We start from the raw sequence: 24,642 nt of genomic DNA, 5'->3' as shown, positions 1-24,642 counted from the left end.
ATGTTTCTTGCTTTTGGTGCATGCGTTAGAGGATATCGAAGTATGCGAAAAGTTGTATCAATTGATGGTACGTGGTTGAAGGGCAAGTATAATGGTGTTTTATTGGTGGGATCGGCACAAGATGAAAATTATCACCAATATCCTTTGGCGTGGGGAGTCGTAGATGTCGAGTGTACTTCTTCGTGTAGTTGGTTTTTAACGAAGTTGTTAGAAGTAGTACCAGACGAGGATGAATTGGTGATAATTTCTGACAGGCATCAAGGGATCATTAATGCAGTTTCTACCGTCTATAGAAATGCGCATCATGGGCATTGTACGTGGCATTTATCCCAAAACATGAAGACAAGATGCAAAAAGAAGGGTGCAACCGAAATGTTTTTGCACATTGCAGAAATTTATAAAACTTTCGAGTTTGATATTGCATACAATGAGTTTAGGAATAGATATCCTGAGGCAACGCAATATTTGGACGAGAGAGACTCACTTGATAGATGGACTCGAACGTATTGTCCAAAGACCCGTTACAATATTATGACGACAAACGGGGTTGAGTCAATCAATGCTAGACTGCTTGAAGAAAGGAAGCTGCCAATCATTGCACTGTTAGATTCCTTGCAGAGACTGGAATCATCTTGGTTTGCCCGATATCGCCACGCATCAATTGCAAGTAACACTAACTTGACCCCTACGATCGAGGGGATCCTTCGTAGCAGGTTCACAGATGCCCAAGGAATGCAAGTTTTTGAATTAGGACGTATGGAGTTTGATGTTAGGAGTCGTGGACATTCGGCCATAGTGGACCTCGAATCAAAAAGATGCACATGTCGAGTTTTTGATATTGATAGAATTCCATGTGCTCATGCCATCGCAGCTAGTTGGTTAGCGAATATTGATTTATATTATAAGTGTTCACAGTACTATTCTACAATGTCATGGTGCATGGCTTACTCAGAGACTGTGTATCCCGTTCCGGAAGAAAATGAATGGCCACGCAACATTAATTTTCCATTGGTGTTGCCTCCCTTACTAGAGAAGAGAGTTGGCAGAAGAAAACAAAACAGATTTCCTTCAATTGGTGAATTCAGCAAGAGATTGCTTGAAGGTCGACCATTATTTTTCTTTGATCGACCATTATTTTTATTTGGTCGACCATCAAGCTATCGGTAGGGTGATGGTCGACCCTTAGCTTTGTTAGGTCAACCATCAATTGCATTGTCGACCATTAGCTTGATGGTCGACCATTAGTTTTCTTTCGGTCGACCATCAATCTCATGGTCGACCATTAGCTTGATGGTGAGTTTTGTTTTTTCCAATATATATTAATGTTTTGTAAAATAATTGTGATCGTGACAAAAATACTGAGATTGTGATGAGTTGATTCGTATGTAAATTAAAATATATAACATAATCTTGAATTTACGATTTTATTTTTTTTAAAAATATAAAAAAATAGCATGATTCACATTTAAATTGAAACGTATAACATAATCCTGTTTTTTAGATCGTGACAAAATACTGAGATTGTGATGAATTGATTCGTATTTAAATTAAAATATATAACATAATCTTGAATTTACGATTTTTAATTTTTTTAAAAAATATAAAAAAAATAGCATGATTCACATTTAAATTGAAACGTATAACATAATCCTGTTTTTTAGATCGTGACAAAATACTGAGATTGCGATGAATTGATTCATATTTAAATTAAAATATATAACATAATCTTGAATTTACGATTTTTATTTTTTTAAAAAAATATAAAAAAAATAGCATGATTCACATTTAAATTGAAACGTATAACATAATCCTGTTTTTTAGATCGTGACAAAATACTGAGATTGTGATGAATTGATTCGTATTTAAATTAAAATATATAACATAATCTTGAATTTACGATTTTTATTTTTTAAAAAATATAAAAAAATAGCATGATTCACATTTAAATTGAAACGTATAACATAATCCCGTTTTTTAGATCGTGACAAAATACTGAGATTGTGATGAATTGATTCGTATTTAAATTAAAATATATAACATAATCTTGAATTTACGATTTTTATTTTTTAAAAAAATAAAAAAAAAATAGCATGATTCACATTTAAATTGAAACGTATAACATAATCCTGTTTTTTAGATCGTGACAAAATACTGAGATTGTGATGAATTGATTCGTATTTAAATTAAAATATATAACATAATCTTGAATTTACGATTTTTATTTTTTAAAAAAATATATGATTCATATTTAAATTGAAACGTATAACATAATCCTGTTTTTTAGATCGTGACAAAATACTGAGATTGTGATGAATTGAAACCCTAAAACCCTAAAAACCCTTGAAACCCTAAACCCTTGAAACCTTAAACCTAAACCGTAAACTAGATAACAATGGTCGACCAAAATAACAGTGGTGGTCGACCAACACAATATTATGGTCGACCATAAAAGGTAAAGGTCGATGGTCGACCAAAATAACAGTGGTGGTCGACCAACACAATACAAAGGTCGACCATAAAAGGTAAACCAAAAGGTAAAGGTCGATGGTCGACCAAAATAACTCGTTTATGGTCGACTAACAGAATTTGTTAGTCGAACCATACAATTTTTGGTCCACAAAAAACGAGAGTGGTCGACCAACAAAATAACACAAAAAATTACATAAGAAAACGATGTTCCAATAATGACATAAAATCAGATACGTCACAATAATCACCAATCATTAAGGAACATATTACAATCTAAAAAGTATCTAAACTCATAAACTAATCTATCATCTAAAGTTAGTACTACTTGCGCACTCCTGGACAAAGAGTATCCGGCAACCGCTAATACAAACGCTCCTGAATCTTTGCTGTGAAAAAAAAAACGAGATGTTAATATTTATTGTTAACATTAAAAAAAAAGAATAATGAAGTTATATTTTAAATATAAAGTTGACAACGTACTGTATAATCTTGGCACAGATTATATGGGATCATGCCTTCGCTGCAAGTCATATATAATGCACTTATTCACCCCTGTCACGAGTTGTAGCAAAAACCAGCACCCATCTGTGTAGACAGGGATGAGAATTTTTCGCGCCTTTTTCCACGAGAGACACGGCCATTCTGGATCACTACCTTTGACTTTGCTCACAATCGGTGCCAGATTTATGTTGAAATCGATATCTTTAGCTTCGGCCAAAACTGATATCGCAGAGTAGAAATCTCTGTCCATCAACGAATCATCTGACGACATCACTTCAAGATGTCGGATCTGCATCTCAAGCAATCCACGGAGAGCTTCGCCGATGTGCTGAGTTCAACATAACAAAAGGTTTTCAAAGTTTTAAAAGAAGTTCTCTACAAATTTAAACTTTATAAAAGATTTATTTAAAAGCTTACAAGGAAAGTGACACGCGAGTTTGCGATAGCCATGGGCCCGTAGAACGACTTCTCATATTCGGCATAAAAACCTCGAATCCTACTGGGCGAACGGTCGAGCATCGAGGCCCTAACTCGCGCAAACGAGTTGTTTACCTTCAGTGTCACGGTCTCCGCAAGTGGCCTCACACCGGCATCTATAAAATGATCAATTGTAACAACTTAAATGCAAATATGAACAATAAACAAGGCATAGTTTAATAACCTCTCGACGTGGTCGCCTCGCCTCCTGACATACGCGCATCTGGAGTCACTTGAATATCTGAAAACATAAAATATATTGTTTAATATAATATAAATAAATATAAATGTAAAAAATGTGCATTACCTCACCTCCTGCGGACTCCTCTGGAATGGCTTCAAGGTTAGGCTCAAATATTTGTTGGGTTTGACTACCACTGCCAATTTCCCAACCCAAATTATCAGCCACACCTAAAAACGTACATTCAACAAATTAAAATAATAACAACTTTAATGCAAATATGAATAGACAAGGTTTACTGTAGTAACCTCTAGACGTGGTCGCCTCACCACTTGACTTACGCGGAACGGGAGTCACTTGAATATCTAAAAATAAAGACTTTGTTGTTTAATATACTATACATAAATATCAAATCAAAAAAGTACATTAACTCACCTTCTGAGGACTTCTCTATAATCACCGGAAGGTTAGGCTCAAACATATGTAATGTTTGGCTAGTACTCGCAATTTCCCTAGCCAGATTATCATCCACACCTAAAAGCGCACATCAAACAAATTAAAATAATGATGAGAATTGTACTAAATCATTATACTACATAAACATAATATAATAAATAAAATTAACTCACCAAAATCTGCCTCAGATGCTTTCCTCTTCCGCCCTCTGGTATAGACTATGCTATAATCTCTGTCCTCCTGCACTGGCATGTTAGACCTCATCTCAGCAAAACCAGCTCTAATCTGTTCAGTCAAACTAGATTTCATGTCAGCTAGAGCTTGATTTACACTCCTCATAAACACTCTGGTATCAATAAATTCTGCTGCAATCTTCACATGCAAGGACCTAACGGAATCCTCCAACGCAGTCAATCGCCGCTCGAAACGATGCTCCAAGGGTGATGGGCGGCGGGAGGGATTGAGTCCAAAGTGGACTCTAGTACCCGTACGCATAGGAGAACTGGTCCTAGAGCTGGATCTATCGAGATCACCACGACGGATGCCGGAAACGTCGGGAGATGCATGTGCAGGAGGCGTGTGCTGGACAGAGGGAGGTGAATGTCCAAAATGCATGGGCTGGTAAGAGGGAGGTGAATGTGCAGAATGCGTGGGCTGGACTGAGGGAGACTCCACAGGGTGCTCGCTACATATGACTGTCCGACCCTGCCTCCAGAGCTCGAGTACCCGAGTGATCACCGTATCAGGCGCAGAATCAACAAAATGCTCGGTGGTATAATACAGGTGCAACTAGCTCCTCAGGAGTAGGAGTCAAAAATCCCAGACAATCCTGCATATAATTAATAAAAGAGCAAATTAATTAAAAATAATGTCCACGGTTATTTTACCAAATCAATTCATATTACTCACATCTATAGCACAATCACCGAAGGCTGCAGCGATTTCAACACCAGTTGGGGCACGGTTTGACGCCCACGTCTTAGTCACCCACTGAAACATCCTGGGCAACATCAAACCGTCCACATCTATTCTCCTTGCTAACTTTTGTGCCACGCTCGGATAACATTCATAAGCGAAGATCTGTAAAATAAATTTCAAACAGTGTTACTGGTACAAATAGAGATAACAAATCCACTATAACATTCAAAAAATAATATACCTGCAGAGGGAGAACAAAACCACCGACAAGGAAGCTGTCCTCAACTTCTGTCCGGCCCTGTGCCTCGGCGAGGTAATTATATCGTCCTAAAAGATCCTTCTTCAGACATCGGACCGCATCCCGATAGGCTACTCTACCCCAGGGATAACGGTTGAACCTATCCAAATCATCTACAAGGCTCAAGTATTTAGGATCGATCTTCGTCGTCTTTTTCCTCATCGCCTCACCGAATACGGCACAACAAAAGTATAGACTAGTCATCTTTATCTTCTCCATGTCTAGACCAGTCTCGTTATGCTCTTGGACCATAATCTTTCCCTCCAAATCACCCAAAACAATATCAGCCTTATCGGGAAAGTGTGTGGTGGCAAATACACCTCTACATGGTAAATCTTCGGGCTCTATAGCGCAATCGAGACCCGTTATCAAATAATACTCTAACAAAGAAAATCTAACAGGTCTTTTGCGCACCACCATCCACAAATCATCACTACTACTATCAAGTATCTGGTTACTCATTAAGTACCATAGAATTTGGCTGGAAATTTTAAAATCTCTATAATACCTAACTAAATTACCAAAAGGCGAATGCTCGAAAAAATGGGTTCTCTCCTCGTTGTTCAAATAAAAATGAATCTTCTCAGAAATCTCGTTATATCTCGATTGAATTGTCAACTTACATCGGAAAATGGCATCCCTGCCTAATTTTCTCGGTAAATAGACCTGTGACAAAAAAAACAGTATTAGTAAGGTTAGGAAAAATTTTGTGGTCGACCATAAAACCACATTTGGTCGACCATAAAACCAAATAAGGTCGACCATACAAACAAATAAGGTCGACCATGTTTTATTGTCGACTTCGTCTTATGGTCGACCATAAATGGTCGACCATAAAACGTAATCGGCCAAATAAAACATGGTCGACCATAAACTAACACCATAAACTCGTTAGTTTATGGTCGACCACAAACAACGTACCATTTGTATGGTCGACCATGGTGGAAAACCATGGTCGATTACGCACACACACACATGCAGCAAGCATACTAAAAAATACGACTAAAATTCAGAAGAAACAAATCGAAATAAACGCGAAAATTACCACATTTTCGTCTGACATTCCTTCCGTTGAGATTTTGAAGACTCGACGGAGACGTTTTTCAGGGAACGGAGGGTTTAGGGTTCGGAATGGAATAGGAGAGGGGGTCTCTGCTGAAGAAAAGTGAATGAAGAAGAGGTAATCCATTTTAAACTTAACAAAACATGGACATTTACGTAAATTGACATCTCAATCTTTTTTTTAAATAAGTCCCAGATGACTCCCTTTTCCCTAAATTTCCCTAGATTTTTATGATTTTAACTTTTTGGGTTTCCAAGTGCGGGGTATTTTTTATGAGACGGTCGATTGATAATCTCGTTTCATCTACAATATTTTAAAATTTATTTGACATTAAGTAAGATCTATAAGATTATCAGCTGATCATATCCACGATATTTGATTATATATTTTTAACACAGCAGATGATCCAAATCTAAATTAAGTATTATTGGTGGGTTGTTCGGTTAGGTGTATGATATATGTTAAATATTTTTCTTCATATGATATGACTAAATGTTATTCTTGAATCATCAATTTATATGTTAATTTATTTGATTTATATTTAAATGAGGATCAAAATATAATTATAAGAAATAGCAAAAGATTATACTGTAATTTTGATATATAAATAAAAGAATAAAAAAATAACTTCAGTGACAATTAAATCTATAACCTAAATCTCAAGAGACAATGACTCTATCCGCTGAATTACATAAAACATTCATTAAAATTTTAACATTTTATTAATATATATAATTATTAAAATAGATCCCGACACCAAAATTAATTATTTTAAATATCTGAAATTTAATAAAATAATATAGAAATATAGATAACACATGATATTTTGAGGGACAGATAAGTAAATAATCTTCCCGTGTTAACCAGTCTTACGTTGATGTTTCTTATATTTCCCTTGTTTTCTCAACCCTCTTCTCCATCTCCATTTCAACACGTAGCACTCAAACCCTAGCATTCGATGGAATCCATCAATTTCATCAAAGGCTACGGCAAAGTAATCCCATCGGAAGAAGACCCAAATGCGTCCCAAAAAAACAACAAACGGATCAGCAATCGCCGCCTCAAAATCATATACATCTCCTCCGCGATTTTCCTCACCATCGCCGTCGCTTCACTCATTGGCGTTCTGGTCCACGAATCCACGACTGAATCCGAAGAATCGGAGACGACAACCCCGCTGGCCTCCAACTCCGCCGAGGCGCTCAAAACAGTTTGTTCAGTCACGCTGCACCCGGATTCATGCTTCTCCTCCATTTCCCCCCTCAATACCCCACCGATCAACAACAGCCCTTTACACTTCTTCAACCTTTCTCTCCAAGTTGCTATACACGAGGTCTCGAATCTCTCTTCTCTGCCCCAGGATTTAATAAAAAACTCGCCGGCTCTGAAGGATTGCGCCGATTTGTTCTCCGACGCGGCCAGTCAACTCGAAAAATCGGCGGATTTGATGAGGGTCAACCCCGGGGAGAAGGCATTGACCGAGATGAAGATCAGCGATATCAAGACGTGGGTCAGTGCAGCCATGACCAATCAGGAGACATGTATCGACGGCCTCGAGGAGACGGGATCGACGGCAGTGGATGAACTGAAGACGAGGGTGCACAAGTCGCAGGAATACATGAGCAACACCTTAGCAATTCTCAATCATATTCAAAGCCTTTACAACAAGTTTGGCCTCACGATGCCTTGAAACGAATCTATTCCACGCTGATTCATATCTTTCATATATGTTAATAAAACATATTCAATTCAAAATAAATCTAAGCAAGGTCGAAGTGCATAGACTTGGGTTGAGGTTTGTTTTTGTGTGGCCTTTTTTTTTTTTCCAGCAGTTCTCTTTTGTATTTTTTGGATGACATTTTTATGTAATTTTGACACTTTGTATTGTAAATTTTATGATTTTGTATAGTTAAAAACTCTCTTTCTATCTGAGCATCTTGAGTTTTCTCCAAGAAAACACACTATTTTTGGTGTCCACTAAATAATATAATTATCTAATTAAATGTATGTAATCTACTTCAAATTCAAGCAAGGATTGTAGGGAACTCTTCTTCCTTGAGCTCTTCCATACGCATTATTGCATTCAAAAGTCGCCTTTTTGTCATCATCAGTTGAGACCAATTCTATGTCTTCAACTACAATATCTTTGCACGGAACCGCCTTGCTGCAGTCTAATTTAACTGCGGCCTTTCCCTTTGAGGTCCCAAGAACTTGCCTATAAGTCACATTGCTAATTTGAACTGCCAAATCCTGCAAAAGAACCAAATATCGTGAGTTTATGGCTGGGAAGTTTATGATCTTGTGATTTGGTGAGGAAAAGTACTCACACTGATTCCACATTGCTCATGATCGCAGTAGAATTGATCGATTACTATCGTATTGCGTGATTCGTGGGACAGTATTCTCTCAAAGAGGATGTTTCTTGCATAACCCTTGCCACCCTGGTGTAAATAGCAACCAAAAACGACGAGGTTAGTGTTGCGCCTCTCGGTATCGGCGGACCCGTGTGCAATGGTTCTGCTATTACGAGTTGTATTACCTGCCATGTCTTTATTCTGGCACCATTCTGAGTTCCTATGAACACAACATCCCTAACTTTGATGTTCTCAACTCTGCCATTTGCTCCATGTTTCCCTAGGCTTCCAATGCTGCAGCAACAATCAAACTCAAACACTTGTACTTACCAAGAAAATGCCAGAAAGGATACCTTATTCCATGCCCCGGTCCACAAATTATGTTGCTAATCGTGATAAACGACGATCCATCAACGATTGAGATGCAATCATCACCTACATTTCATGCTCATTTTAAACCAGAAGACCCGACTGTACTGAAGATTATCAAGCATAAAGAAGTAAAGATTACTTACCCGTCCCAACGATGCTGCGATCAATAAAAACATCAGTGCACCCTGAAACATGAATACCATCGGTGTTTGGGCTATCCTCGGGAGCTTCTACGATTATATTTGAGACGTGAACTGAATTTAAATGATTGAGGACAACTTGCATCCGAGGACTATTTTTGAACCTCAGACCTCCTCCTAACGAAACGTTGTTAGATTTCGCGATCTCGAACGCCTGCCAATTAATTAGAAAAATGGTGAACTGATCAGAGGGCCGGGGTGGATTTAAATCAAGGGATGCGTTTTGATGGACTTCATGGTCAGGACGCCGCGCCGCCCTGTCGAGGTTGTATCGACAGAAGCTATCACTTACCGTTGGTCTCCCTTGGCTTCGGTTGCCTTGTTTCTGAGAAAAAATAGACAAAATTGAAGCTATAAAATTAGTAACTCCAAAATGTGATACAAATTAACAAGTGCCGTTTAATCTATGACTCGCAAAAATAGATTTTCATATTATTTTTTATTATTAAATAAGACAAGATTTTTTTCCTAGTATTTTGTAAAAGTTAATTGGTGTGAGAAAGTCGAACCACAAATTTCATTTCAAATTTATTATTGTTCACCATAATTTTACGTTTCACTAATGTGTTTTATTAAAACCATATGGATTTAATTTTGTTATAAACTACATGCTAAAAAAATTCATTTGAAAAATTAGTAATGAATTAGAGCCCAGCGTATTTGACTTACAATCATTTGATTTTTTTCAAGAATAATACTAAAGGTACGATCAATATATTGTTATAAAAAAAATTTATAACCATATCGTGATATTTTGCTATTCTATCACGATATTTTATATTTAACTAGTTACTCTGCACATGCGTTGCGTGTGTGTACAATCTTTTTTATCATTATAGATGGACTAAAGTGAAAATTGACAAATTATGGAGCGACTAAATTGATATTTGAATGATTGAAATAAAAATAAAAATGTGTGTTGAAATAAAAAAAAAAAAACAAAAGTGTAATATTACTATGACTGTAAGGGTAAAACAGGAAAAAAAAGATGGTGTCCTCCTTGACAGTTTTTATAAGGTGCTCAGCCTTAATAAATAGTATAAATGTACGATGATATTTTGATAAATTGAATTTTTTGTATTATACAAATTGATGTACATATAATATCACTCTTTTTTCCAATTAGATTATACTAATTTGGGAAAAGTATATTTTGGTCCTGTAATTTTGCATTTTTTCACTTTTGTGCAAGTTAACAATTAATTTATATTTTTAGTCGTGTAACTTACATTTATTTTTCATTTTGGAGAGGTACAATGGATTTTTTTATTCATGTTTTTCAATAATTTCTTGTCCTTTTTTACTCGAGTATGTAGTATGTTCCAGTCAAAAACGAAAAAATAAAGTTAAATGACGAAAAATGGAAAAAAAAATATATACAAGTTAAATGATTAAAACTGAAAATTCACCATAGCATGATCAAAAATAAAAAAATAAACATGTAAGTTACATGACTATAAATGCAAGTTCATCATTAACAAAACTAAAAAAAGTAGATCTTGTCAGACGATCTCATAGATCTTTACTCTTGAGATGGGTCAATCTCGTCCATATTTACAATAAAAGTAATACATTTGACATAAAAATACTATTTTTTAATGAGTGAGTCAAATAAAATATATGTCTCACAAAACCCGCGAGACCGTCTTACAAAAATTTTGTATTTCAAAATATTATTGTGAAAAGTGATAAGTTTATTTTATTAGCGCTTCACTTGATTATGTTTGATTTATAAATTGCGAGAGATCATGAGATAACACCAATCTTTTAAAACTTACAAGGTTTTTATCTAGCTTATATAATATTTATATATTATATCTATACTATACTATATTTATTTATTAAATAACAGATGCATCTAATTACTAATTTTTTTGTCTCCATAATACAGCAAAAAGAAACATAAATCACAAAATAAGATACAGAAAAAAATACACCACCATGGTTATATTTTTACATAGAGTAGATCTCTTGTGAGACGGTCTCACGAATCTTTATCTGTAAGACATGTCAATCATATCGATATTCAAAATAAAGTAATATTTTTAGCATAAAAAGTAATATTTTTTATGGATGACCCAAATAAGATATATGTCTCACAAAATACGACCCGTAAAACCGTCTCATACAAGTTTTTGCATTTTACATAAAAAAAAACTTTGCACATAAAATTATATCTCATACTAAAATTTAATGTTAAAAATATATAATCGTAGTAAATAATTAAGTTAAAAAAAAAACATGGTTTATTAGAGACTTACAACTGCTTGCCACCATTTTCTTCCACGACCATCGATCATGCCATGACCTCCCACACTTAGCCCTTCGACGCTCTCTATATGGATCCATCTCTCACAACCGTCGCCTCCGCATCTCCACTCCGAAGGTTCACTCGGCGCAATCACGTTCCCGTCGATCTTCGAATTAAAATAAATAAATAAAGAAATAAATAATATTAAGATTTATTGATTAGGGTTGTAATTTTCTTGAATAAGACCTCTATATTGACTCCTTTAGATTTGCAAGGGCCGCTAAATGATATGGGGTGAATCAAGAACGCCTTGCCCCAAGGAACATGCATCCTTGGTGAAGAAGACGAAGATCCGCAAGTCGCTTCCCACGCCTTTGCGAACGCCTTGCAAGACGGGAAACAAAACATGCACTCGATTATTTAGTCGTTTTCGAGTTCGTATCCACGAGCCCGAGTCGCATCAGAAAGCTTAAGATCGACCTACATGTCGGCTCGAGAGAATCATGCATATAAAACTAGCGTATCACTCTTGAAAATCCTAAGAATTATTATAAAACATCGAAATTTTTTAAATACAAATCATTTTATATTTTAAAAATTATTTTAAAACATCAAAATATCTTTACTTTTTCTACACAAACTAAAATCACTTAACACACGCACAATATGCGTACTCTGTTATATTTTTACATGCAGATCATTAAATTCACATCAAAATATGAACTATTTCTCACCTTAGTATCATCGGAATGTCCGTCGCCAATGGCGCCATAATCGACAACGCTAAATATCGCAGAATGAGCAGACGAAGCCGTAACGATAGATGAAGTTATAAGAGCAAAAATGAAGAATTTGAACATATTTTCTATGAGCGAGCTTGGAAGAAGATGATCAGGCATACGTTTGCATATAGGTTATTTAATTAATGTTTTAACTTGCAATATATGATAATGTACAAGTTAATTAGTGGTGGAAGTCTAGTGCTTGTGGTTTCCTCCATTTTTTTAAAAAAGAAAAAAAACTAAATATTTATTTATAGAAGTAAATATGAAAAATAGTTAAAAATTTGTGTGAGACGGTCTCACATATCGTATTTTATAAGACATATCTCTTATTTGGGTCATCCATGAAAAAATATTACTTTTTATTGTGAATATCGATAGGGTTGACCCATATCAGAAGATATCTACTCATGAAAATATACCCGGGATCAATTTGTTGATTTTAAAAGTGTTTGATAAAGATTTATTGATTTAAATAAATATCGTTTGATGATATTATCATCTCATTTTGGTGTTGATCATATAAGATTTTTGAAATTTTTTGGGATTACTCCTACAAATATCATTTTCAATTTTTTTTGGCAAAATAAGTTATACAGATAAATATTATCTGCAATTAAATTAAATTAAACTATTTAAATTTAAAAATACAAACATGTCCGACAAAAGGGGAGAAAGATAGAGCTGGATAAACAAAGAATCTTTATCTAATGCCAAAACATATTGGCAAAAACTTGTGTGAGACGGTCTCACGAGTCGTATCTGTGAGACGAATCTCTTATTTGGGTCATCCATATAAAAGTATTACTTTTTATGCTAAGAGTATTACTTTTTATTGTGAATATGGGTAGGGTTGACCCGTCTCACGGATTAAGATCCGTGAGACGGTCTCACATGAGACTCACTCAAACATATTTATGCGTTAAATTTTTTAAAATCCAGTTGTATAATTTTTTTAGCGGGAGGATTTAGTTTTGGAGTGAGTCTCATGTGAGACCGTCTCACGGATCATAATCTGTGAGACGGGTCAACCCTACCCATATTCACAATAAAATGTAATACTCTTAGCATAAAAAGTAATACTTTTTCATGGGTGATCCAAATAAGAGATCCGTCTCACGAATACGACCCGTAAGACCGTCTCACACAAGTTTTTGTCTTAGTTGTTGAACCTCAGATCTCATCATATCCCAAACATAAAAAATAAACAATTGATAAAAGATGAGCTATAAGTAATCGAGTAGTTGAATAATAATTGACTAGATACATATGTTGATAAAAATAAAATTATGTTTATAAAAATCAAATAATGATTATATATATATATATATATATATATATATATATATATATATATATATATTGTATTTTAAAATTATTAAAATTCGAATTCTTGTTCTAAAACCCATTGTATACATTTGGAAATACATTATTCATATATAGAAAATTTTAATATTAATTTATCTTACATTAACGAACGATGCACACACGCTACGTATGTAAAGTAATACTACGTATGTAAAAGAATGATTATTACGTATATGAATAATGATTGTGATTATTAATATATTGAATTGATTCATAAAATTTTTTTATAGCTTTTAATTATTATTTAGATAAAGATAATGAAATTATATTAAATATATGATTTGTAAATGAGTTTTTGAATTTTTAAAATGGATTAGATATTGTAGTTTTGAGTAAATTATATGAAATAAATTATTTTATCCAAATAAATATGATATTTTCGTGAAAACTAATCGATGTCACAAAATCGAACTATAAATGTCTGAAATTTATATATAATCTAACATACATATAAATCTATGAATTCTAATTGTGAATTTCTAATATATCCTTATTCATTTAAGTTAGCAAATTAAATCAATGGTTTTTTTAATGGGTTCTTTTGGTAATTCATTGTAAATCTTAAATGACTTTGGACATTAATGCATATTGAATTCATCAATTTACCAATGGTTTTTCTTTGTTGCTACTAAAAGTGGTTGCTAAAATGAATTGATTTTTTCATGGTTGCTAATGAATATTTAATGTTTTTATCTTATCTTTTCTTTTATTTTACATATAAATACATCACTTTATAACAAGTTGATTTTAAAATATGAATTAAGAAGCATCATATTTTTTTATTTAAATATGTGTAAAATCCCGATTTTTTTATCATGATAATATTTTGTATCAAGATTTTCGAGATTTTCAGGATTTGTGATTTTTGGAATTCAAGAATAATATCATGTGTATTTGTTTCAGAATTTGAGATAGATAAAATTTTACCGGATAAAGATTTAAACAAGAAGATGACTTAATCTTGGAACCAAAAAAAAAAAATCTTGAGGATTTGTCAAGGGATTTTCGAAAATAATAGGGGAGAATATTAAGTGATTTTCGAAAATAGTAGATAGAGGGAAAAGTCTACACGATAAAATGCAGCCTTGGGAAAAATTTAAAAGTTTAACTACCGGGATTTTAGGAGAATAATCAAAATTTGAGTTGTAGAAAAATACCACTAAATTTTGGATTTAAGTAAGCAAATTTGTGGGATTTTAGAAATATAATTTTTATTATTTTAGGAAGTAAAAAATCTACCGAATATTGGGAATTAGACACAAAAGTCGAAATTTCACAGACTGGGCAAGGCTTAATTTCGAAAATTAGCTTGGATATAATTATAAATTTCGAATTAGGATAAAGAATAAAGGTAGATTTGATCACGATTTTAGATGAAGATTTGATTCAGAATCAACGCGATTTGATACACGATCAGGATAGCAGCCAACCCCTATAAATAGGAGGGCATGGATCTCGAAAATTCACACCATTCTACACCTCATATTTTCGAGAAACACACCTAGTTTCTTAGGATTTTTTTTCGTGCACGGCGAAACGCTGCCGCAGTCCAGCCACCGGAGTTTTACGTTTTTCTTCAAGAAGCTTAAGGTAAGTGGGCTTGTTTTAAATGTTGAATTTCGTGTGATGCATTTTCGGTTTTATTAAATTTCGGTCGAGTACAATTCTTCTTCTACCCCTTCTGGTTATGTATTCTGCATGAGTTTTATGTTGACACTGTGAGGATCCAACTTGATATGGGAGGGAATCCCAACTATGACATGACCTTCATATGGTGGGGATATAACCGATTCGGCCTCGCCCCCTTATAGGAATAAAAATTAGGGACTGACGTCAGTAAACCATTGAAAGTAGAGGAATCTCAGTGTCAAGTCAAGTATACGAATGTGATATGAGTCAAAGTATGCATGGTGTGTGTGTGTATATTTTCGAATTGTTATATGCATGTTGTTGTGTACTCGAACGGCCCCCACTTGCTGAGTATTTCCCAAAATACTCACCCCCCCCTTACACCTCCCCAGATAAAACTGAAGATAAATCAGAGGAACAGATCGAAGAAGAGGAGTCGGACCAGTTTTGGGGCTGGTGAAATTATTATATTCGATTTATGCTGCAAGATTTAAGGATTTTAGTTGGTTTATTTTATTTGTAAACGCTTCCGCAATTTATTCAATTTATTCAGTTGTAAAGACAGTGGTTGTTTTTGGCGAATTTATGAAATAAACTGGTTTCGGTTTATACTGTGCTACGAGGCTTGTCGTTTTTCGATTTTGTGATTGATGAGCGACGCCGGTGTCAATCCCGAGTTTCGGGCATGACATTTTAGTGGTATCAGAGCCGCCAGGTTCATAATCCGAGTGGGAAAAATCGAAAAATCGAGTTTCAAAAAAAAAAAATGGATTCGGAAATTTTTTCGGCCAAACAGCGCCTTAACGAGCCGCCGCGTTCTTCGCCGATTCCGGCCGTTGCCGGTACCCGTTCGTCGATCGGAGACCATTTCCAGAATCGTCTCGACGAAACGAACCAAAGCACTCAACCAATTTTGGATTTCGCGTTCGTATGCGACGAGAATTTTAGATCTACCAATTCTCGTATAAACCCTAAATCGCCGAACATTTTGGTCCAATTACCCTATCAATCTTACTCCGATTTTAAATTAAGTTTTAACGAACGATATAAGATTCATGGGTAACGTTTCCCCTCAATCAAATTTGGAATTGGATCAGGAAATCGAAAACGCCCAAATTTGAGACATTTAGCGAGTTGCGCAAGTTTTCGGCCAAATTAGAAGATTTTCCGACCGATTCTTGCCAATCCGTCACCGGTTCCGTGACCCTTACGCCGTCGCCGTCGCCGTCACACGCTTGTGCTCCGACCTTCCTCCGGCGATGCAACTCGGCCGAATCCAACGAGTCAACCCGCCGATTTTATTCTCCTATTTTCGGGAATTTTCGGAAATTTTTATTTTCGAAAACATTTAAATACCCTTCTCTATAAATTCTTGATATTTATTTTGTCCTATATTTCCATATATATTCTGAGCATTTCCTTTCTTTATTGTTCCAGGAAATGACTCGTACGCGTCTCACCGCCCGTAAGAAAGTGACCCCTATTGCTCTCATCGAATCGATTCAGTTGGATGGCCACCAATCTTACGCGCACACCCAGAATATTAGGAGTTCTAACGGATGGGCCCTCAGGAACCATGAGAAGACCGTCAGAAGGATGAGGGCTACCAACTTCAAGAGGAGACAACAGGTGGAGGACCTGACGACCAAGCTGGAGGTAAAAGAGAAAAGAATCAATGAGGTATTTGAAATGTTCCAGCTCGTCAACGAACATAATTCCGAGCTTCGAGACTCATTAGTCACAGCACTGGGTCAAGCCAAGCAGGCAAGGGAGGAAATGGATAGGCGCACTACAGAGTTAACTGAAGCACGACAGAGAGATAAGCTGAGGATTGACGAGTCATGGGACGTGGTCACGCAACTATCGGAATGTAACCAAAAGTTGATCAAGGAGATAGACGAAAGGAAGGCAAAAGAAAAAGTGATCATTCAGAAGAAGGATGCAAATTGCGCGCATGTGAGAAGTGAGTTGGATATTGCGATAGGAAAGATTCTGATCCACAAGGAGCGGATTGCGGAGTTGGAGTCAGAAAATCAAGACCTCCAGATGCATCTTGCAGAGTTCTTGGACCCCGAGATGCCAGAACCCGAGGAGGAAGAAGCCCCACCTGATGTGGCAGTGGGAAATGGCGAGATAGCAGATTAGAATATTTAGTGAACCAATTTTTTTTCTTTTTTAGTTTCCGTTGTTGCTACATTTCTTTTGTTCAGTGCATTTATCTATTTTTAGATTGGTCATGTTCATTGATTTAGGCTGGTCTTGTTCATCTATTTTGAGAAATCAATAAAATATTTTATTTGTTCCATTGATTTCAATTTACTTCTGCGCAATCTATTTCATAAAACCTACTCGTACAAATTCTTAGAACTTGCGATTGTAGGAAATGGCCGGTAGACCTCCAAGACAGAACCGCAACCCACGTTACGCTAACACTGATCGCGAGAACAGACAGGAAAATGAGCAGGAAAATAGGCAAGAAAATCGACAAGAAAACGGACCACCACCTGCAGTCGGCCTAAGCCGAGCCGATCTAATGGCTATAGCCACCATAGTGGCGACCACACTGCAAGGGTTGGTAAACCCGAACGCTAATCAACCACCTCCTCCACCACCGCCGAATGGAGTCAAATTCCATTATGAGTCCCTTCGCAAAAACAGGTGTCCGACCTTCGAAGGGGATGCCGATCCTGAAGTTGGCCAGAGTTGGCTAAAGAATGTCGAGACTCAACTTCGACTGTTGGAAGTCCCTGAGGCACTCAAAGTGGATGTGGTTGTGCCTTTCCTAGAAAGCAGAGCAGCTAAGTGGTGGGAAGCAGTCTCACCAGCCATGATCGCTACAGGACCAGTTACATGGCAGAACTTCGGGGAAACATTTCTGAGACAGTATTATCCGGCGGAAGTCAGATTGCAGAAATTGAGTGAATTTGAAAACCTCACTCAAGCCCCCGATATGTCAGTGGTGGAGTACACATCCCAGTTTAATGCCCTTGGGTCATATGCTCCGGCAATCATGGCGGATGAAGTTTTGAAACTGCACCGGTTTAAGAGAGGATTGAACAGTCGAATTCAGTCGGCCCTAGCAGTTTATCAGGCCGCCAATTTTGCAGATCTTATGGGCGCAGCTATCCGAGCTGAAACAGACATACGCCGCAGGGAGGGAGAGTTTAAGAACAAGCGCCCTCTTGCCAGTCAGTCTGCACAGGGTGAGTTCAGGGAACCGAACCAATCAGGCGGACCATCTTCAGGGCAAACCTCAGCAGCCAACTACCAAGGACCCAAACCGTGCCCAAAATGCGGTTTCAGACACCCCGGGGAATGTCGAAGGGCCAGTGGAGCGTGCTTCGGATGTGGAAAACCGGGGCACCGAATTTCTGAATGTCCTACCGCCACCAATCAAGCAGCTGAGCCCAACAGGGGAACTGGGCAGAATGTGGGAGCTAACCCCAACAAACCAAAAGAGAATCAGCCTAACGCTAGAGTGTTTGCTATGACGCAAGAGGAAGCGGACGACGCAAGCGATGTCGTGTCAGGTACCATATTTATTCAGCAAGTGCCTGCTTATGTGTTATTTGACTGTGGTGCTACCCATTCGTTTATGTCTAAAAGATTCGCTAAGAAGTTAGGATGTAAGCCTGAGAAACTAAACGAGCCCTTTCGAATAGCTACACCTACAAGTAGGCCATTGAAACCCACGAAATTCACAGAGATTGTAAAATCAGTATCAATAATCAGACTTTTAGCGCCGACTTGATACAGTTGATCATGGTCGATTTCGACATCATCTTAGGGATGGATTGGTTAGCCAAAAACAATGCAATAGTAGATTGTAAAGGAAAGGAAGTCAAACTCCGAACCCCAGGTCAGGGAGAGGTCGTGTTTCACGGTAAATCCAAGAAGCGAAAATCACTCCTTTCCGCTTCACAAGCATGGAAGGCCATGAAATCCGGAGAAGACATCTACCTAGCAATGGTCAGCGAGGTGCAAGGAGAAGTCGAACTGAGAATAGAAGACATCCCAATAGCATGTGAGTTCCCGGATGTCTTTCCAGAAGAACTCCCAGGGACAGTTCCGGACCGCGAAGTCGAGTTCGAAATTAATCTAACTCCAGGTGCAGTACCAATTTCCAAAGCACCTTACCGGATGGCACCAGCTGAACTCAAGGAGTTAAAAGAGCAACTCCAGGAATTGCTGGACAAAAAGCAAGTTCGACCTAGCGTGTCCCCATGGGGAGCACCAGTACTCTTTGTGAGGAAGAAAGATGGGAGCATGAGACTGTGTATCGACTACAGAGAATTGAACAAGATCACTATCAAGAACAAGTACCCTCTCCCGAGGATAGACGACCTATTTGACCAGCTTAAGGGAGCCGCCGTATTCTCTAAGCTAGACCTGAGGACGGGTTACCATCAATTGAAGGTCAGGGCGGAAGATATTCCCAAGACAGCCTAATTCGGACAAGATATGGGCATTTTGAGTTCACAGTGATGCCTTTTGGATTGACCAACGCGCCTGCAGCCTTCATGGACCTAATGAACAGAGTCTTCAAACCATTCCTGGATCAGTTCATAGTGGTTTTTATTGACGACATTCTCGTCTATTCTCCCAATGAAAAAGATCACGAAGAGCATCTCCGCATCGCACTACAGACTTTAAGGGAGAAAGAACTCTACGCCAAGTTGAAGAAATGTGAGTTCTGGCTGAAAAGTGTATCCTTTTTAGGGCACGTGATCTCAGAAGCAGGAGTAACAGTGGATCCCAAGAAAGTCGAGGCAATTGCAGAGTGGCCAAGACCTAAGAACGCCACAGACATCAGGAGCTTTCTTGGACTGGCTGGCTATTACAGAAAGTTCGTTGAAGGTTTCTCTTCAATCGCCATACCACTGACTAGACTCATGCAAAAGAATTCCAAGTTCATCTGGGACGAAGGTTGCGAGAAGAGTTTCCCGACATTAAAAGAAAAGCTCGCAGCCACGCCAGTACTAGTCTTACCCACTGAAGACAAAGAATTCACCATCTACAGTGACGCTTCTAAGGAAGGTTTGGGATGCGTACTAATGCAAGAGGGAAGAGTGATCACCTACGCATCAAGGCAGTTGAAACCGCACAAACAGAACTACCCTACTCATGATCTGGAGCTAGCAGCGGTTGTCTTCGCCTTAAAAATCTGGAGGCACTATCTCTATGGTGCTAAGTGTGAGATTTTCACTGACCACCAGAGCCTCAAGTATCTGTTCACCCAAAAAGAACTAAACATGAGGCAGAGACGGTGGATCGAACTACTGAAAGACTACGACTTGACTATAAGCTACCATCCTGGTAAAGCAAACAAAGTGGTTGATGCGCTAAGTCGGAAGGGCCCAGGAAAAGTGACTCTAGCTTCCCACTCAGCCCAGCCGTGTCTGCGAGAAATCGTCAAATTAAACCAAGATCAAGACCCAGCACTGACCAAACTAAAAGATCAAGTCAAAGAAGGAAAGTCTCAAGATCATCGGATTGATGACAAAGGAACCCTATGGATGAAGGGAAGACTGTGTGTGCCCGACAGTGACAACCTTCGTCAGGAGATAATGGCAGAGGCACATAAGTCGAAGTTCTCAGTCCATCCAGGCAGTACGAAAATGTACCGGGACCTCAAGAATAGCTTCTGGTGGAACGGCATGAAAGGAGATGTAGCTGAATTCGTCTCCAGATGTCAGACATGCCAGCAGGTCAAAGCAGAACACCAGCGACCTGGAGGATTACTGCAACCCCTGGAAATTCCCGAGTGGAAATGGGAGCATATTTCCATGGACTTTGTGGTGGGATTGCCGAAGTCCAGGCAAGGCCACGACGGTATATGGGTGATCGTAGACAGACTCACAAAGACTTCACACTTTCTACCCGTTCGTATGAATTACAATCTCGAGAAGTTGGCTTCGCTGTATATGGACAACATTGTGAGACTACATGGGGTGCCAGTGAGCATCCTGTCTGATAGAGACCCGAGGTTCGTCTCGCGTTTTTGGAAGAGCTTCCAAGGGGCCATGGGAACGAAAGTCACTCTTAGTACGGCCTATCACCCTCAAACCGATGGACAAACTGAGAGAACAATTCAAACCTTGGAAGACATGCTGCGAGCGTGCGCCCTAGAATTCAGTAACCATTGGAGCACTCACCTGCCATTGATCGAGTTTGCCCATAATAACAGCTATCACAGCAGTATTGGGATGGCTCCATATGAAGCTCTGTATGGAAGGAAATGTCGATCACCCCTATATTGGGATGAAGTGGGAGAGAAAGCCATAGTGGGACCTGAGCTTGTACAGATAACCATTGACAAGGTTACAGTAGTCCGAGAGAAACTCAAGGCAGCTCAAGATCGACAAAAGAGTTGGGCAGATCAGAAAAGAAGGCCAGTAGAGTTCAATGTTGGCGAGAAGGCATATGTAAAAGTGTCGCCTATGAAGGGGGTTGTCCGATTCAGTAAAGCTGGGAAGCTAAACCCTCGCTATGTAGGACCCTTTGAAATTTTGGAAAAAGTGGGCACACTGGCATACAGACTCGCTCTGCCGCCAAACATGTCCAGAATTCATAACGTCTTCCATGTATCCCAACTACGGAAATACATCTCAGATCCAAGCCACGTGTTGGAAGTAGAGCCACTCGTAATCGAAAGTAACTTGGGAGAAGAGCTGAAGTACGAAGAAGTTCCCATCAGAATTGTGGATTCCAAGGACCAAGTACTAAGGCGACGAGTCATTCCATACGTCAAGGTGCAATGGTCTAACCACACTGAAAGAGAAGCCACGTGGGAGCTAGAAGAAAATATGAGGAACCAATACCCGTATCTTTTCTCAGACCAAGCCAACCCAAGTTTCGAGGACGAAACTTCCCATAAGGAGGGAGGGATGTAAAATCCTGATTTTTTTTATCATGATAATATTTTGTATCAAGATTTTCGAGATTTTCAGGATTTGTGATTTTTGGAATTCAAGAATAATATCGTGTGTATTTGTTTCAGAATTTGAGATAGATAGAATTTTACCGGATAAAGATTTAAACAAGAAGATGACTTAATCTTGGAACCAAAAAAAAAAAAAATCTTGAGGATTTGTCAAGGGATTTTCGAAAATAATAGGGGAGAATATTAAGTGATTTTCGAAAATAGTAGATAGAGGGAAAAGTCTACACGATAAAATGCAGCCTTGGGAAAAATTTAAAAGTTTAACTACCGGGATTTTAGGAGAATAATCAAATTTTGAGTTGTAGAAAAATACCACTAAATTTTGGATTTAAGTAAGCAAATTTGTGGGATTTTAGAAATATAATTTTTATTATTTTAGGAAGTCAAAAATCTACCGAATATTGGGAATTAGACACAAAAGTCGAAATTTCACAGACTGGGCAAGGCTTAATTTCGAAAATTAGCTTGGATATAATTATAAATTTCGAAATTAGGATAAAGAATAAAGGTAGATTTGATCACGATTTTAGATGAAGATTTGATTCAGAATCAACGCGATTTGATACACGATCAGGATATCAGCCAACCCCTATAAATAGGAGGGCATGGATCTCGAAAATTCACACCATTCTACACCTCATATTTTCGAGAAACACACCTAGTTTCTTAGGATTTTTTTTCCTGCACGGCGAAACGCTGCCGCAGTCCAGCCACCGGAGTTTTACGTTTTTCTTCAAGAAGCTTAAGGTAAGTGGGCTTGTTTTAAATGTTGAATTTCGTGTGATGCATTTTCGGTTTTATTAAATTTCGGTCGAGTACAATTCTTCTTCTACCCCTTCTGGTTATGTATTCCGCATGAGTTTTATGTTGACACTGTGAGGATCCAACTTGATATGGGAGGGAATCCCAACTATGACATGACCCTCATACGGTGGGGATATAACCGATTCGGCCTCGCCCCCTTAGAGGAATAAAAATTAGGGACTGACGTCAGTAAACCATTGAAAGTAGAGGAATCTCAGTGTCAAGTCAAGTATACGAATGTGATATGAGTCAAAGTATGCATGGTGTGTGTGTGTATATTTTCGAATTGTTATATGCATGTTGTTGTGTACTCGAACGGCCCCCACTTGCTGAGTATTTCCCAAAATACTCACCCCCCCTTACACCTCCCCAGATAAAACTGAAGATAAATCAGAGGAACAGGTCGAAGAAGAGGAGTCGGACCAGTTTTGGGGCTGGTGAAATTATTATATTCGATTTATGCTGCAAGATTTAAGGATTTTAGTTGGTTTATTTTATTTGTAAACGCTTCCGCAATTTATTCAATTTATTCAGTTGTAAAGACAGTGGTTGTTTTTGGCGAATTTATGAAATAAACTGGTTTCGGTTTATACTGTGCTACGAGGCTTGTCGTTTTTCGATTTTGTGATTGATGAGCGACGCCGGTGTCAATCCCGAGTTTCGGGCGTGACAATATGTCATTTTGTTTTTGTGTTACTATTTTTTTCTTATATATATTTTTTAATGTTTGCGGGTGTTTTTGTGCTTATTATTTTTATTTAACATTATTGGAAATATTATCTGCATCGAAAATTTAAATCGTAACGTGTCTACATTATTATGTCTACACGCGTTTGCAAATTTAATATCAAGGTTCATAGTGTGTGTTCCGTGAAATGGGTTTACTTTACCCGTATTTACAATAATAATTAGTATTTTTATCATAAAAAATAATACTTTTTCATTAGTGAATCAAATAAGAGATTCGTATTACAAAATGACTCGTGAGGCCGTCTTACAAAATTTTATATGTTATCTTATTTATATATCTATTTTATTTAGCAAAATTACAATTGATATTTAATTTAATAAATGTTTAGTGGTTTTATTTTAACATTATTATGATAATTTAATTAAATAAGATAATTTTATTTGACAATATTTTGTCTATGTTTACTCCATTTAAGTACATCGTGATTTTAGTTTTGATAAAATTCACTATTATGTTATTTTTATTATTTTTCCATTGTGAATTATATCTGGATAAAAAATATATTTTCTAATTTGAGAGAGCTGTCATTATGTTATAATCACGCGGATTGAAATTGTCATATGAATAAGTGAATATATATGATTTTTTGTGTTTTATATATATTTAGATTGATAAATACTCATAAACAATATGTTATTCGATTTTAAACATTATCTAAATCTCATTATTATATATTTCATTATTAGTTATCTACGTGCATCGCACGTATACATTCTTAGTAATGAATATATTTTGTTTTTATATAAAATATATAAATTTATCTCAATGATATTTTCCAAACATAATTATATTTATAAGAGGTTATAAGCACGAAACATAACCGTA

The 24,642-nt window shown here is 37.1% G+C and overlaps 3 protein-coding genes across 3 annotated transcripts; 1 reads left to right on the top strand and 2 right to left on the bottom strand.

Annotated features, from left to right (window-relative positions):
- Positions 1–4,115: 4,115 nt before the first annotated feature.
- LOC140824548 (uncharacterized) lies at positions 4,116–5,608 on the bottom strand. Its single transcript, XM_073186128.1, has 4 exons — positions 5,244–5,608; positions 4,994–5,164; positions 4,258–4,913; positions 4,116–4,162 (listed from the first exon to the last, which is right to left on the bottom strand). The coding sequence occupies exons 1-3, from the start codon at positions 5,550–5,552 to the stop codon at positions 4,839–4,841; spliced, it is 555 nt and encodes a 184-aa protein (XP_073042229.1). The 5' UTR covers positions 5,553–5,608; the 3' UTR covers positions 4,116–4,162; positions 4,258–4,838.
- Positions 5,609–7,235: 1,627 nt separating this feature from the next.
- On the top strand, positions 7,236–8,298 carry LOC140822863 (pectinesterase 3). Its single transcript, XM_073183784.1, has one exon. The coding sequence runs from the start codon at positions 7,322–7,324 to the stop codon at positions 8,051–8,053; it is 732 nt and encodes a 243-aa protein (XP_073039885.1). The 5' UTR covers positions 7,236–7,321; the 3' UTR covers positions 8,054–8,298.
- Positions 8,094–12,464, bottom strand: LOC140822862 (polygalacturonase-like). Its single transcript, XM_073183783.1, has 9 exons — positions 12,275–12,464; positions 11,787–11,924; positions 11,551–11,706; positions 9,582–9,614; positions 9,233–9,443; positions 9,071–9,152; positions 8,903–9,011; positions 8,691–8,804; positions 8,094–8,613 (listed from the first exon to the last, which is right to left on the bottom strand). Exons 1-9 carry the CDS (start codon positions 12,437–12,439, stop codon positions 8,377–8,379), a joined length of 1,245 nt encoding a protein of 414 aa, XP_073039884.1. The 5' UTR covers positions 12,440–12,464; the 3' UTR covers positions 8,094–8,376.
- Between the last annotated feature and the right edge of the window lie 12,178 nt (positions 12,465–24,642).

Source organism: Primulina eburnea, chromosome 2 (genome assembly GCF_022965805.1).
Source record: "Primulina eburnea isolate SZY01 chromosome 2, ASM2296580v1, whole genome shotgun sequence".
Classification (NCBI taxonomy): Eukaryota; Viridiplantae; Streptophyta; class Magnoliopsida; order Lamiales; family Gesneriaceae; genus Primulina; species Primulina eburnea.
The sequence above is the reverse complement of the archived record's forward strand: the minus strand, read 5'-3'. Positions and strand labels throughout refer to the sequence as shown.

Excerpts from the sequence above, each read along its gene's own strand:
- LOC140822862 (XM_073183783.1), bottom strand. The coding sequence starts at position 12,439 with ATGCCTGATCATCTTCTTCCAAGCTCGCTCATAGAAAATATGTTCAAA. Across the intron at positions 11,925-12,274 it reads GACATTCCGATGATACTAAG|GCGTTCGCAAAGGCGTGGGA; the intron begins GTGAGAAATAGT and ends CCGTCTTGCAAG. Across the intron at positions 9,444-9,581 it reads GAAGCCAAGGGAGACCAACG|GCGTTCGAGATCGCGAAATC; the intron begins GTAAGTGATAGC and ends ATTAATTGGCAG.
- LOC140822863 (XM_073183784.1), top strand. The coding sequence starts at position 7,322 with ATGGAATCCATCAATTTCATCAAAGGCTACGGCAAAGTAATCCCATCG.
- LOC140824548 (XM_073186128.1), bottom strand. The coding sequence starts at position 5,552 with ATGGTCCAAGAGCATAACGAGACTGGTCTAGACATGGAGAAGATAAAG. Across the intron at positions 5,165-5,243 it reads GTTTTGTTCTCCCTCTGCAG|ATCTTCGCTTATGAATGTTA; the intron begins GTATATTATTTT and ends TTTATTTTACAG. Across the intron at positions 4,914-4,993 it reads TCGGTGATTGTGCTATAGAT|GATTGTCTGGGATTTTTGAC; the intron begins GTGAGTAATATG and ends AATTATATGCAG.